Raw genomic sequence first — 15,201 nt, 5'->3', positions numbered from 1 at the left:
AACCTGTTGGGTGTACTTGAGAAGGAGGGGACTGCTGATTGCCCTAGACCATTCTCATCCTCGGGGCCAACAGCCCCGTCCAAGGGAAGAAGTGTTCTGCCATTTTGATGTTTCATGAAAATGGTACACTGTGGGACAGTTTCCAATAGGGCAAACAGGATGTAATGAAATGGGGAAGGTTTTCCCTTGGCAACATTTTACCCTTTGGTTTGGCGGTGGCTGAGTTAGCCCACCCACAGACTAGTGAATTGTACAACAGTGTCATCCACTCCCAGCTCCTTAGAACACCTCTGGACCGAAACAGAAAAGATCTGAACCTGCTGTCTGTGACCTGTGAGGAGACCTGAAGGCCTGGACTTGCTCTCACTTGTACTCAGGACTTAGAAGTGAAAAGTGCACTTTGCAGTTCGGTTGACTGCCCTCTTGTGTAGCTACAAGGATGCTGAAAGGTCCAAGAGGCCTTTTCACTGGATGACCAGTGGCTAGTGGACCTGGACTGGACTTTGATGGTGTCCTGTGCTGGAGAGGGTCCCAGACTCCAATTGCAATCCCAGAGTCCTTGGAGTCTTAGAACTGACCAAAAGGAGCTATTCCAGAGAGTAGGAAGAAGTCAGGACTAACATTTTGCCAACTTCCAGAACTTGGGAAGACAAAGACCAACCACCGAAGGTTATCCACCCAAGCCACGACCTTAGCAGTAAAGAAAATCAGGTTGGTCCCACTCTGAAAGTTTGTTTCGCCCAAATGAAGACTTCAGCAGACTCTGCCAGCTAAGGTTTCTGGCTTAGGTGAGACCTCCCAGTCAGGGCTTCCAGGCTTGTCCCGCAGACCGTTTCTGAGCTTCAAAAAAAGAAATTAAGCCCCAACATAGAAATATTGACAAGGGAAAAGTGCAAAAACTATCCAACTGACAAGAGGACTTTAATGGGTGCTAATTTTATAATTTGCCACTCAGAGCTTTTCCTACCAAAATTAACTGCTTCAGCAGGACCTCAGCCAACGGGTATGCGACTTCAAGTGGAGCTAGTAAGACACAGCCTGCTACCTTGCCCTGCTAGAGGGTTTTGACTTCCAGTCAGAAAGTAAAAACTTTGACCAGGATGACCTACTTGTGTATCAGACCTCCGATTTAATTGCAGTCACCAGTCCACCACAAACAGTACTTCTGATCTGCGCTTTACTTTTTCTTAACTCTTTAGTACTCAAACTTTAAAAACTCTTATCTTTGATTTTCCTGATTGGATTGTAATCATGATTTTGCAAATGTTCTTATTAAATGTTCCTTGATTTTTAGACATTGGCTGTAGGATTGTTATTTATGTGTTTTGACTTTTTAATTGTTTTCATACTGCTAAATACGTTACACACTTTTTTCCTAAGTTAAACCGGTCTACTATGTTCCATAGCTACCAGGGGTTTAGTCCAAGTTTAAATTCTTGAAACTGTGTGTTTAGCTTGACATTTTGGACTGATTACCTGGAAAGGACTCCCATCCTCCCCCAACTAATAACCACTTTTCATACAGTGTACACATCGAAACAGATTTTTCCTTGACGTTGTAAGGTCCTACCTTGTATTCCAGAAAACAGATTTTACTCCGTGAATCTACCAGATGACACAAAGGTTCCATTTTTGGTTTTATTTTCTCCATTTTTATGTTACCTATAATGCGCTTGTCTAAAACTGCAATACATTAAAGTTAGTATATCATAAAGGACAAATCAACTGGAGTCCTACCTCTCGCCAAAGACATCACTGCACCTGAAAAAGTGTTAAAGCAAATACTTCCTCCAGTGCCCTCAACCATTCTTAACAATGGTTATTTCACTTTGTCAGCTGCTTTGGTAAAGACTTAAAGACACTCTTGAAGTACTTTGCAGTCCAAAATGCTTTGAACTGCAGTATTATTGTACGAACTTTACTGAAGTCTAGCTTGCTAAATAATTTCCCACCTTCCTGCCTTAGAGAAAATAGGTTCACTTTATGCACCTTCACAAGAGTCATATAAATGACCATAAGTCAAGACCCACAAATTATAGAAATCTACTTTACGGGGAAATAATGGCCATCAATTGGTGTATATAAGAATCAGCATTTTTCTGTGGGCTCTGCATTGTTTTTTATTAGCCATATTGCTGGCATATTTGCACCTCTGGGCATTGGGACAAAGCTAAGCTCTCAATACAGGTGCCCTACCCCGAAACATGGCAACTAACTGACATATTCAAGGTGTAGGCAAGCCTGCATAGACACAAGAGCAAGCACCACTGAGGTAATATGCTTTTGTGGGCTACAGTATGGTCTAGTACAAATATTGCTAAGAATCTGGTAGGAAGATTGCCTAAGACCTGACAGGCTCAAAATCAGTTTTGACAGAATTCCATCCCCTGCAGTACATACAACTACCTTTACCCCAGCAGAGGTTCTTCCAGGAAAAGATGTGAACCAGGGTCCCTAAATGCAGCTGTTCTATATAAAATGGCCTAAAGCATGGTATGGTTTTTAATTAGGAGTGCTGGCACTTCAAATTTAAAGACATATGCAGAATGTTTTAACACAACTAATTTTTAACTTTTTTATGCTTGTGAGGAAGAAGTTCTCCTCCGTTCGCGGGGACTCAGAGTTGTTGAGATGTGCGCCATACACAAATAATAGTTTTTAGGCTGCACTTGTATAAGATACTCCCACACATGTTTTGGGTGTTGGTTTCGTTCCCTAATCTAGGAAAGTGCCTATGATAAGAGAGTGAGTAATTTGGCGAGAACCTGTAATCGCTCCCTGGTGGTTGCTTACATAAGCAACTCCTATCGTCATATTTTTCCTCATTGACTGAGGATTCACCATGATACACCTGGCCTCTTTTACAACATTGTTAAAAGCACATGTAATGGATGGCTTCATCGGTATACACTAGAACCTTCCCCGCTTGCAATCGAGTAGTGGGGTCCCCAAGTAGAATTAACTTCATGTGTGATGTGCGACGAGGGCTTTTTTAGGTGTTATTGTCCCTATATACAGTACCTGAAGGAAAATAGCTCATCTAGGGCAGCAGCCCAGCTAGAGCTCTCTATTAGTAGGACAAGAGAAATATAACATCTCACTCTTAGGGCACGTTACCCTGTCAAAGGAATGTGAGGGGAAAAGTATAAATTGAGACATACGTTCACCACATGTGGCATATATATTAAGCACTAATTGCTCATGGTGGAAATACTTCTCAAGTTATTTGCTGTCCATAAATTATATTAGAACATTGGAATGTTGGAAGCTCCATTGAAAACAATGGAGTGCTCTGGGCTTATAATGGCTGGTATAAGCCTGGAGCTCCAACATTCCAATGTTTCTTTGTTCACAGCTCTGGCTGTGAACAAAGGCTTCAGAGACCCTGAGGGGATTCCAGTCCCCTCAGGTTTCCATAAGGCTTTGTTCTTTTTTGTTAGAACATTCTGCCCTCTAGTGGCAAAATGTTCTAATAGCCTTATAGCCCTTCGTAGTTGGACTATATCGGCTATTAAAGTCCCTCTCCCTTGTTAAAGGCCCTCGCCTTCGGCTCGGGGCCTTTAACGCTGGAGAGGGCCTTTAATAGCCGGTATAGCCCTCTACGGCGGGCTATAAGGCTATATGAATTACATCAGTATTTTTAAAAAAATCACGTAGAATCTTTCTTGTTAAAAAAAAAGTTAATTACTATTTAATGCAACATATTTTTCTGCATACAAAGTCCTGTTTCGATCTTTTGTGATCATACTGCGAGAAAGGGATACAATTAAGGAGGCATCCAAATACAGGTGAGCCAAAAGACAAATAAGCGACAAAACACTGGTGATGGAGCCAAATATATGCGTCCATCAAGCCTAATTTAAAAAAATCCCCTCGTCTAAAAGCTCCTGGTGTCAATGGTGTTTCAACCCTATTATAAATACTGGATCATCATCAGGGTAGTTTTGAGCATGAACAAGCAATATTGTGATGTTGCAGAACACCGCTGCATTCTAATCAGTGTTTGTGTTTGTATTTGCTGTCAGAATGCAGCCACAGGGTTCTGCCTTGCCCAGCCAGAGGAAGATATAACTGTTTATCCAGAGTAACTGCTAGCCTTTGCCCAACCTGCGCTCCATCGTAATCAGCCTGAAACAGCACTGAAGGTGTGGTATCCTGGTTTGGATGCCATGTGCCTTTCTCATTAACCTGTCTTGCTGCTCATCCTATGTGGATGAATGGTGGAATGTTGGAATGTTGGGAGTGTTTGAGGTAAGATAGAATGTGTGGGATGTCTGGTGGATTGATGACAGTTGGAAGAGAGGGCTGAGCAGCAAGAGAGCTGCTTCTGGTGGGGCTTTAATGACTTTATGATTCAACCTGATTATTCTTCAATAAACCATCTTTAATCGTCATAACTCGGCTACAGTCTATCATATCACAGAAGGCCAGGTAAAATACGCCACAGACTAACATTGATATTGGCTTTACCAACTGCTTTCTATGGACTCCATTTGCTTTTTTCGTAAAAAGTAAAAAAACTTATCTTACTGATCAATTTCTGTTATCTTGCTGTCACTTCAACTCGTTAAATTGTATTCCATTTGACTAAGTTTGGGAATTTATTCTGTTTCGATTCTCAATTTTAATCAGGTTTTAATGATGCTAAATAGTTTATATGTATTTTCTCTGACGGAGACCATTTGTTTTGAGCCACATATTCTAGGGTAAACTCAAAATTCTTCATTAAACCTTGTTTTGCTAACAGGCACTCAACTGCTAAACTATGGAGGCGCTCATCCATTGCTCTACTCCAGTCAACAATCCAAGGCTCTCGGATTTAAACTATCAAATGGATTAATTAAGCTTCATTTCTTATTACGAGGCAGTAAATGCAAACCAATCTAAACTTCGGAGTGCTATAATACAATTATTTTAAGCATCCACCTGGGTCTCAAGCAGCAAAATATTTTTTTGAAACTGTAGTTGTTTGTTATCAGTACAATGAAAATTACCACAGCAGTTTTTATGTTTATGCAATTGTTTACATATATGTTTATATGATTCAATACCAAGAGCAACATCAGCAAAACCAGAAAAAGTAAAATAGCTTACCACTGCCCATGGCTTTCCTAAATCCCAGCTAAGACACTGGACAACGCAAGGCCTGCTAAAACCAAAAGAAAGAAAATGTGTTCAATTCAAAACAGCAGGGTCAAAACATGTCGACAGTCTTTTAACTGAAGTAAATGATTCTATGTAGAGTACAAAAACTCAAGTAGTGACCTAACAATTCACTACCCTCAGAGGGGTATTGAAAACAATAGAGCTGGACAAAAGACAAAAAAAAACCTTTAGAACTCTTGTAAACAGGCACATGAATGTGCTGATTTTATTTATACATACACATCTATACATATATCTATATAAATCTATATCTACAAAAACACCTCTTTCCTTCAATACAGAGACTGAACCGGCACTCCACAGGTTTTCACTCCAGTTTATTTTAATTTGAGTGCTGCTTACATCTACCCGTAGCCTTGGTGAAGATAATGAGCCCCATTTTGTTTTACGTTTAAATACATACATTTCTCAACACTGCATCACCATAGAGAAAGGACAATACGTGTTCGGAAGCAAGACAAGCCGTTTTAGGCAGTAATGGTGCCATCTTGGAATATTTGGATTTGCACAAGTTACTCCTTAATTTTGTTGTCAATACAGGTTTATCCTCCTTTTAAATAAATATCTATATATATATGTTAACACTATGTCTTCTTCATCGAAAAGAGACCTGCACTGTCGGAATAGTTCCTCCATTTATTGCATGCCACATGGATCATTGACGCGTTTCGGCAGTTTGCTGCCTTTCTCAATCTTTAAAAATCTCCATTGTGGATACGCCTTTTATCAAAATAAAGTTCATCAACATGGAAGAAATACTCCTCCTGTAATTCATCGATCATGTAGTCATATTAAACGTAAACGTTCACAGCATATTTCCATGACTGTACGGCAAGTATTAAAATGTTGAAACAAAAACTTGCTGCGTTTTCACAACAGTTTGTTTCCCAAGTGGCTAGTGGCATACTTTTCGTGCAATTCTCTGATCCGTCACCACATGGACTGTGTGCTCAGTGCCCTGCACCGTGACCTCCAATATCAATGAATATAAGTACAGTGGTGTGGAGTGCACCGCAGTGGTGCCAAGTGTGCAGTAGTGCAAAGTGGAGCGGTGCATAGTGCATTGGCGCAGAATGGTACAGAATAGAGTGGAGAAGCTTAGAGTGCAGTGGCATTGAGGGGGGTGGCATGGAGTGGCACAGAGCTGAGTGCAGTGGGATGGAGTGGTATGGAGTGGCAAGGAGGCAAATTCAGTGGCATGGAGTGATGTAAAGTGGAGTGGTGTGGAGTGCAGCGGCATGGAGTGGTGCCGAGTAGAGTGAAGCAGCATACAGTGGAGTATGCATGGTGTGGTAACACACTGTCATACAGACAACACATTTTCAATTGAAATGAGTATTACATTTGCATTGACATAGTGTTTCCAATAAAACTATATAGCACACAAACTGCGTGGAAATGGCATCATCTAGTGTAATATTTGTTTTGATCATAGTAAAGCATTTGTTTCCAACACACTTTAGAATTATCTACAAATGTGTACAAAAAGATAAGATCCTGCAAGACTATTGCGGGATCATGAAAAGTAGGAAGGAGAAGGTGATGTCTGAATACACTTATTACTATATGAAGGAGTGTTAGTGGAGATAGTGTTTATCAGACACTACTATTTATGCTCATTGGTTTGAGAAGAGTTGGGAGAAGAGTTGGGAGAAGAGTTGAGGCTAATTCAAACAACCTACTACGCGCACCCATCATCTGAGATAGACGTCTGAAAGAAGATCCCAGTCCCTCCCCATACCCTACTACACACACCTATCAGTACAGAGAGAAGGCCAGTCACTCCACACACCCTACAATGCACATCTGACATCTGACAGAGATGTCTGAAAGGAGAGGCGAGTCCCTCTCCACAACCTACTATGCACACCTACCATTACAGAAGTCTCACAAGAGAGGTCCGTCCCTCCACACACCCCACTACGTACACCAGTCTTCTGAGAGAAAGGTCTTAAAGGAGAGGCCAGTCCCTCCACACAACCTATTACATACACCCTACAGATTTATGAAAGGAGAGTCCTGTATCTCCCCACCCCCTACTACACACAGCCTGTACCAGACTATTTGCAGACAGTAAAACTCATGACTAACATACTGTAGTGTAATAAAAAAGTATCTATTAAGCACAGTGTACATTCTATCCAAAACGTGTCCAAAGAGTGACTATAGCCACGGTCTGAAGGTGCTGAAGATCACACTACCTGCAGCCTTCATACTGTGATGAAATCTTTTACAGATAGTCCATCTTCTGAAGCAAAGCAAGCACATGTGCACAAGTTAGTACCTGGTGCACACAGTCTTCTATGTTAAGGAGAACTTGAAATGCTGAGACGTTTCTCTCCAATAACTCCAGGCTGCTTACAATACTTACTGTGTAGTACGTCGAAACTTTGCCCTTCTAAAAACATTTTCTGCAGAACCAAAAAACATGCGTGGAACATAATGAACACAAGTCAATTGTTACCTACGCACAGGCACTGTTACTCTTCAGTACAAAGATTTATAATGTGTTCAATGACTCTACACACCTATGATGAATTAGAAGATTTTTGTAAACACATCCATTAGCTGAAAGCTGGCTGTACAAAATTAGGTAGAAAAGTAATATGGCAGTTACCAGCCACTATGTCAACTATGAAACAAACTTAAACACTCAATGGATGATGTCATCAGTGATGTCATTTGAGATGTCATCAGTGTTGTCATAAATTATGTCATAGAATATGTGATGAGTGATGAGAAATGTACAACCTTATGTTACTTGGAATCTCCCTCATGGAGTACGCCGTTTTTGGCTTTTATTGAGGCAGGATCTTCTTCCTCTGAATAATGTATTGTCCAGATGGTGTGGTTCTTCAGCTATCTGTAATCTTTGTAATAATTCAACTCAGGATGTCACTCATGTGCTTTTTGTCTGCCCGGCTCTACTTCTACATCGGCGTAAGTGGATGAGACCAATTTGCCAACAATTAACTATTTTGTCTGCCACCGCATTTATAGACGCCATTTATAATCCACCTAATGAAATGTTCTGCCACAGAATTTTTTACTTTTTTAAAAGCTTTTTAGATATATACTAAAAAATTCTTTCATACATGGATGTCTTGATCCTCTTAGAGATTCTATCAGATGTTTTTAAATGTCTTTTTCTGTATTTTTTATGCGACTGTATGAAAATGTATATTTTCTCTGTTATTCTTTTATGTGGATCTCATCTGAGTTCCAAAATCATAAATAAAATAAAATTGAAATTGAGTGATGTCATAAGTGAATTCATAAGCAATGAATGATGTGGGTGCAAGTTATAGTTACTGCTCTTAACAATAACTGGTGAATTTCTGCGGGGTTTTTTTCTTAGTATAAAACGTTAACATTGTGACTGAGAAATTAACCTTACTATAACGTTTTTAAGTATATATCTGTAGACCTATGAGCAACTCCGAAATGAGATGGTGAAGGCGGAATTACTTTTTGTTTGTATAGTGTTCTGTTCCCCTGGTCCGCACCCATATTTTTTTCTCAGAGGACCTCTTCTTCTTGTCCTAGGCCTGGAGCGCCAGTGCCTGTCTGCTTGCCAAGACGAGTGGGCCTTGTGAGGAAGAGGAGAGTGCAGTGCGCAGTAAGGGAGTGAATCCAGTTGGAGATCCAGAAGAGTGGATCCCTGAAATAAGGTCTGAGAAGACTGCTGTAACACCGATCCGGTTGTCGCTTATGTGCACGTTGAAATCAGTGACCCCATATGCCAGTGGGGCTACTGTGAAGTTAGCAGTCGTTGGGATCACTGCCATGCAAATCAGGTCATAGACAGTGTGTGGAATGAAATCTGTGATCCCGTATGCCAGAGGGGCCACCAAGAAGGGCAAGGACAGTTGTATGTTTCAAGCCATCGTCAAGAGGAGAGACCACTGGGGTGTCCATTGTGATTCCCAGCTACCAACTGAGGATCGGAAACAAAGTATTCAACCCCTCCACCTGTGGGAAGGATCAGAGGAACTTACCATCCAACCAGAGGAAGGTCAATGGCTAGCCAGCAGCTGCCCCAGAAGAGCCACTAGTGCTACTCACAACAGCAACTGCAGGAGATCTCATTGACATCTGTGAGCGAAATGCTTCTACAGACTACGGTCGTGCAATTCCTGCAGCAGCAGAAAAGATAGATCATAAGGCCGGAAGGCCCCGGGGAGCTAGTTCCTCTACATAGCACTTTGTGAGTTTAACACTTTTGACCTTTAAAAGACTCAGTGGGTCTCCCGAGACTCAGACTACTAGAGGGGCCTAGCCTGAATGTTATTTATAGTGAATGGGGAATAACCACTACTGTTAGTGAGAGGGAAGTGAGACTCTGGAACCTGCCTATTGAACACTAGAGCCCCTACCACAGGGGGCTAAGCGTATTGTTTGTTAATGCTGTATGTCACTTTTTGTTTGTATATAAATATTCCCCTGCAGCTAAAGAAAAGCTTTGGACTGCTCAACCCGTGCTACCACTGAATGTCAAGTGCTGAAGGGGTACCTGGCCCAGTTGCCTGGGGTCAAAGGTAAGTCTGGCCCCAGGACATCAGGAGTAAAATGCCTCAACCCTCACAGTTGTTTCCCAGTAGCTCCTGCACCATGGCATGCTGAAAAGGGTCTGACAACACTAAACCCAATACCACACCTCCATCGTTCCTCCTCTTACGCCCCCATCAGTTCTTACCCACATAGCCCATATGCAAGTCTCTCACACTTTCCGCCATTTTTCAACATACCAATATCCTTAAAACTATCCTAAGTTCAGGGGGAAACCCTTCAATCTTCCTTTCTGAAACAACTCTCCAACGGAGTATTTATTCACATTCTTTTCATAGAACCACTTCACCCAGCAAAGGTGTCTGCCCAACCTCTCGAATATAGAATGGATCATTCTACTTAAGAAATTCCAACTTCTCCCAGACTAGCCCAGACCGGGACCATAACGTATCTTGTTTTCTTCAGGTAGATCCCTTTAAGGATAGTCACTATTGAAGCTATAGAACAACATTGACAATCACAACAATTTAGAGTCCAGCCAATCATGTTTCAGATCCGATCTTAGTACAGAAATATATATTAAAAATATGGTTTGTGATTCCCTTTGATATGCCAAAACAGTGACCCATAACTCTAGCTCCACTAGAGCGGTATTTGTCTTTTAACAGTCATCTATCAGAACCCTCAACAAGATCCCCAACCATACGAAAAAAAGAGGACAAAGACCTACTGTGAAAATCGTCTTTCAAAAGCAACCAAAACTAACTCATTCAAATTATTTAATCCACACATCCACCATTCTCAGTCTCTTACAGTGTTACGAAGGGTCCTAAGCTTTCCTCAAGATACTAAATGCCTTCAAGGAACCATGGTGGATCCCCGTCTGCCCATGGAACTCACATCACCCAATATATCAACTCCACCATACTCTACCCAAATATCAGCGGAGGATATTCATTGGCTTGAACCCAGCCTCATGCTCTCCCAGTCTTGCATACCCAGCACAAACATAAGGCTTGATCCCCAAAAAAAAGTCCTCATTTATTTAGATTTTGTGTGAAGCGCTACAGACTACTAGAAGTAGTCTCTGAGCACTTTGGATCGGACACATCGGTTTTACTGTATTGCCATCTCTAGGCAGTGGCACAGCAAGGGTGCCACTGGCACTAATGCAGGTAAGGAAAATACCCAACAACCTACCTGGAAATGCCTCAACTGGGGTCCAGTTGCAGCAAGCCCATCACATTCATGGGACCCAACATCTCATCTCTGCACCCTTTACATGGACGAATGCTACTGCAGATTTTTACATTGATAGTCACCTTTTCATCAAACCCCCCAGCTGGCCAAACTAATGTCTGGTTTTGGCTGTTATCATTTTGACTTTGTCAACACTGGTTTTGTTTTCTAATGGTTTTGCAAAACTTTTAAAGAAAAAGTCTAAAAGCAGAAACATATTTTGGGGTAGGAAAGCAGACATTGGCATAGACTGGCAGATAAGAGAACTACTCTGTGATTGGATCTGCTCCTTTCGAAATGGAAGAATGCTGTCATACAGAGTGAAGTTAGCCAATGGCTTAAGTGAGCTGCCCCGCGATGCAGTTGGAAAAATGAGAATGACCAAATAACAGCAATGGGTGAAGATAGCTGGCTGAAACCGCCTATAAGTAAATATATTATACTAATAATTTTTGCAATATCAAAAGGTCTTGGCTAACACCAGAGCTAGAAATGCAGAGTTCTCGTTCAATATCTCCTGCATGGATTAATTCAAACCATCCTGAATCTAACTTTTGCTCAACCGCCTACTCCTTAACTGCCAAAGCAATACAAAAAGCCAATCATCTTAGACCCAAACTTTGGTAAAAACAGTCAACAAACAAGCACTGTCAAAGCCAATAAGTCATGCCTTTACAATGTGAGTGCCAAGAAACTGATGCGCCCAATGTTTATCTGTAAAGTCGTTTAAAAAAAATTAAACAAAACAAAGTAAATATAGTGGAGGAAAAGCAAACATCTTATGGTATCTCAAAACTGTATATTAAATCAAATGTTTTCAATCTTTATAAATGGCATGGTTCAAATACTGTTCACTCAGGATACTCTGAACTGACTTTAAAAGAATAAGGACGTTTCAGAACGTAAAGGGAATGCTTGCCCAGGCCTAATCTGCTTTTCACAGAATTCAGCCAATTTGGTTCTCTATAGTAGTCTAAGGAGCAGATTTATGAGTCTCAAGGTGAAGTAACATGCTAAGTACACCCTCTGCACACACAAACTGAGCGAGGGCAGCAAACAGCCATTCCCTCCATTAGCATAAAATCCTTTGTTTGACAAAGCTTCTGCTTCCATGCAATACGTGGAATGCAGGAGGTAAAACATAAACAACCATTAAAGTCTGCTGTTCAGCAATACCCAAGCAAAATATCCCTAATGCTGTGTTTTTACAGACAAGCGGGGAGCAACACAGAGCAAGGAGAATATTTGAAGGGCTGAAGCAGAGCGCAGGGTAGGCTGCTCCAAAACACATGCACTCTCAAAAGTGCTGAACGAAAAAGAAAAGATGTTCCCTAAAATGGCCAGTGGGAGGATACAAGTCAGCCAATCAAAAGGACTCTGAAGATGCTATGCTCCATGGAAAGAATAGACGTAACAAGATGAAGGCAAACCATGGTCAAGTTCGACCTATATGAAACTATATAAATAAACTCATTAAATAAGCAAGCAGATCAGAGTGACGAAGCCACCAAATGGTGTGCATGGGGTGTGTTTAAGTTCACAATAGGTCTTTGGCAACTGGATAGCTTGGGCTGTCTGGTAGGAGAGGCGAAAAAACGAAATCATGGTAAATGTCATTCAGTGAAACATGACATAACACTTTCACCATCTGCTTTATCTCGTTGCTGCAGCACGACGTAAACATCCTTCCTGCGTTCTGTTTCGGAACAGAGGAAACAGCACGAGGCGCTCAGCTTCCAGGCGCGCCGCCTGCTCCACACAGGATGTCGGGAGTAAAGTCTGACATAGAGCTGCCTCTATATTAATCACAGACTCGGATTTATCCGCGCTCTGTTTATTGCATCCCTTGAAGGGACGTGCATGCACACAAGAGCCCCGTATGAAAACCCGAGCGACATTTCCTCAAACATTCATTCATTTGAATGATTTGCATCGCACCTACCCTGAAGCTCCAGTCCATCCATACCCTGACACTGCAGAACGACGCAAACCTAAAAATAGAAGCGCTTTCACGTATCGATCTTTAAGAGTGCTTACTTTGAGAAGCTGCAACTCGAAAGCAAATATAGTTGCTACTTAATGGGTAAAGAGCAGCGCGTCATGGCCGCCGCAGCCTGCTTTCATGTACACTCTTCCAAACAGAGTTGGCCTAACTCAATTTTTGGCACGTGTTATTACTGTTATCAGCCAAATATCAAAGTATTCAACGACGCTAATGCAGCCTTGAAAACCCTTCAGTATCTGGCTGGGCACTTGGGGACCACGTCCTTTTGTGGATGTTGTGAGAGAGGGTAGTGATTGGATTTAACAATCATATTTGTTCCAGACTCGTATGTGAATCGAAGTAAGGGCAAATTTGCTAACCAGGTACCCAGCTACGGTGTCACCAACCAGAAGTGTGGCTGGTACTGCAAAATGTCAGTTTTTAAACCCCTCGGTTCAGATGTAGCCCAAAAATAGCCCAAACCCCGCGCAGTCGTCCGACTGCTCCACTGCCCCAAAAACAAGCATTTGCAATGCAATAGGTCTCGCATTAGGAAAGTGTGAACTATTGGTATTGTAAATGACACATTTTTTAAATATGTGTTGGCTTTGAAAATATATAAATTAATAGCATTGTTATTCACAAAGCCAAGCGCTTACACTTTCCTAATGTGAGTCCTATTGGCTATGGCAATGCTTGTTGGTAGCAAGGACAGTGCTGTTGTGATGCTGAGTGATGATGTGGTTGGGCTGAGTGATGTGGTGGTGTTTCCAGAGTGATGTGGTGGTGTCCCTGAGTGATGTGGTGGTGTCCCTGAGTGATGTGGTGGTGTCCCTGAGTGATGTGGTGGTGTACCTGAGTGATGTGGTGGTGTACCTGAGTGATGTGGTGGTGTACCTGAGTGATGTGGTGGTGTACCTGAGTGATGTGGTGGTGTACCTGAGTGATGTGTTGGTGCCCCTGAGTGGTGCCTCTGAGTAATGTGGTGGTGTCCCTGAGTGATGTGGTGGTGTTCCTGAGTGCTGTGGTGGTGTCCCTGAGTGATGTGATGGTGTCCCCGAGTGATGCGGTGGTGCCCCCGAGTGATGTGGTGGTGCCCCCGAGTGATGTGGTGGTGCCCCCGAGTGATGTGGTGGTGCCCCCGAGTGATGTGGTGGTGCCCCCGAGTGATGTGGTGGTGCCCCCGAGTGATGTGGTGGTGTCCCCGAGTGATGTGGTGGTGCCCCCGAGTGATGTGGTGGTGCCCCCGAGTGATGTGGTGGTGCCCCCGAGTGATGTGGTGGTGCCCCCGAGTGATGTGGTGGTGCCCCCGAGTGATGTGGTGGTGCCCCCGAGTGATGTGGTGGTGTCCCCGAGTGATGTGGTGGTGTCCCCGAGTGATGTGGTGGTGTCCCCGAGTGATGTGGTGGTGTCCCCGAGTGATGTGGTGGTGCCCCAGAGTGATGTGGTGGTGTCCCCGAGTGATGTGGTGGTGTCCCCGAGTGATGTGGTGGTGTCCCCGAGTGATGTGGTGGTGTTCCCGAGTGATGTGGTGGTGTCCCTGAGTGATGTGGTGGTGTCCCCGAGTGATGTGGTGGTGACCCTGAGTGATGTGGTGGTGCCCCTGAGTGATGTGGTGGTGCCCCTGAGTGGAGCCCCTGAGTGATGTGGTGGTGTCCCCGAGTGATGTGGTGGTGACCCTGAGTGATGTGGTGGTGCCCCTGAGTGATGTGGTGGTGCCCCTGAGTGGAGCCCCTGAGTGATGTGGTGGTGTCCCTGAGTGATGTGGAGGTGTTTCTGAGTGATGTGATGGGTGAGGGTGTGTGGGGTGTGAGGGGGTGAGGGTGAGGGTTGTGAGGGTGAGGGTGAGGGTTGTGAGGGATGTGAGGGTGTGAGGGTGTGTGAGGGTGGGTGAGGGTGGGTGAGGGTGGGTGAGGGTAGGTGAGGGTGTGTGAAGGTGGGTGAGGGTGGGTGAGGGGGTGTGAGGGTCAGGGGGGTGAGGGTGACGGGGGTGAGGGTGACGGGGGTGAGGGTGGATGAGGGAGGGTGAGGGAGGTTGAGGGGGGGTGAGGGAATGTGAGGGGGTGTGAGGGTGAGGGGGTTTTAGGCTGAGGGGGTTTGAGACTGAGGGTCCGAAATAAATGGTGGCAGGGCAGACATCATAAGACAGAGAGAAGAGACTGCGCGGTGACTGCGTTGGTCAGTTTCAGAATCAGGAGGGGCAGAGTCAGCACAGTCTGCAAGGGATCAACGTGTCCAGAGGCAAAGCATAGCGGATGTAGCATTGCAGCTAGCAAGTCAAGTGTTTTCAAGCTGAGTGTCCC

At 43.5% G+C, this 15,201-nt stretch overlaps 1 protein-coding gene across 2 annotated transcripts in view; it reads right to left on the bottom strand.

The window, feature by feature from the left end:
* Positions 1-15,201, bottom strand: part of PRRG1 (proline rich and Gla domain 1) — a 339,513-nt gene that overhangs the window by 247,057 nt on the left and 77,255 nt on the right. The window contains exon 2 of one of the 2 annotated variants that reach the window (XR_013599918.1): positions 5,095-5,149. Coding sequence is in view for 1 of the 2 variants with exons in the window: in XM_078657911.1 (XP_078514037.1) it covers positions 5,095-5,104 (10 nt within the window). In the remaining variant the exon portion in view is untranslated. The remainder of the gene's footprint in view (positions 1-5,094; positions 5,150-15,201) is intronic. The other variant, XM_078657911.1, reaches the window with a different exon arrangement.

The sequence above is a fragment of the Lissotriton helveticus genome, chromosome 8, assembly GCF_964261635.1.
Source record: "Lissotriton helveticus chromosome 8, aLisHel1.1, whole genome shotgun sequence".
In the NCBI taxonomy this organism is placed as follows: Eukaryota; Metazoa; Chordata; class Amphibia; order Caudata; family Salamandridae; genus Lissotriton; species Lissotriton helveticus.
This window is presented reverse-complemented; position numbering and strand designations above follow the sequence as displayed.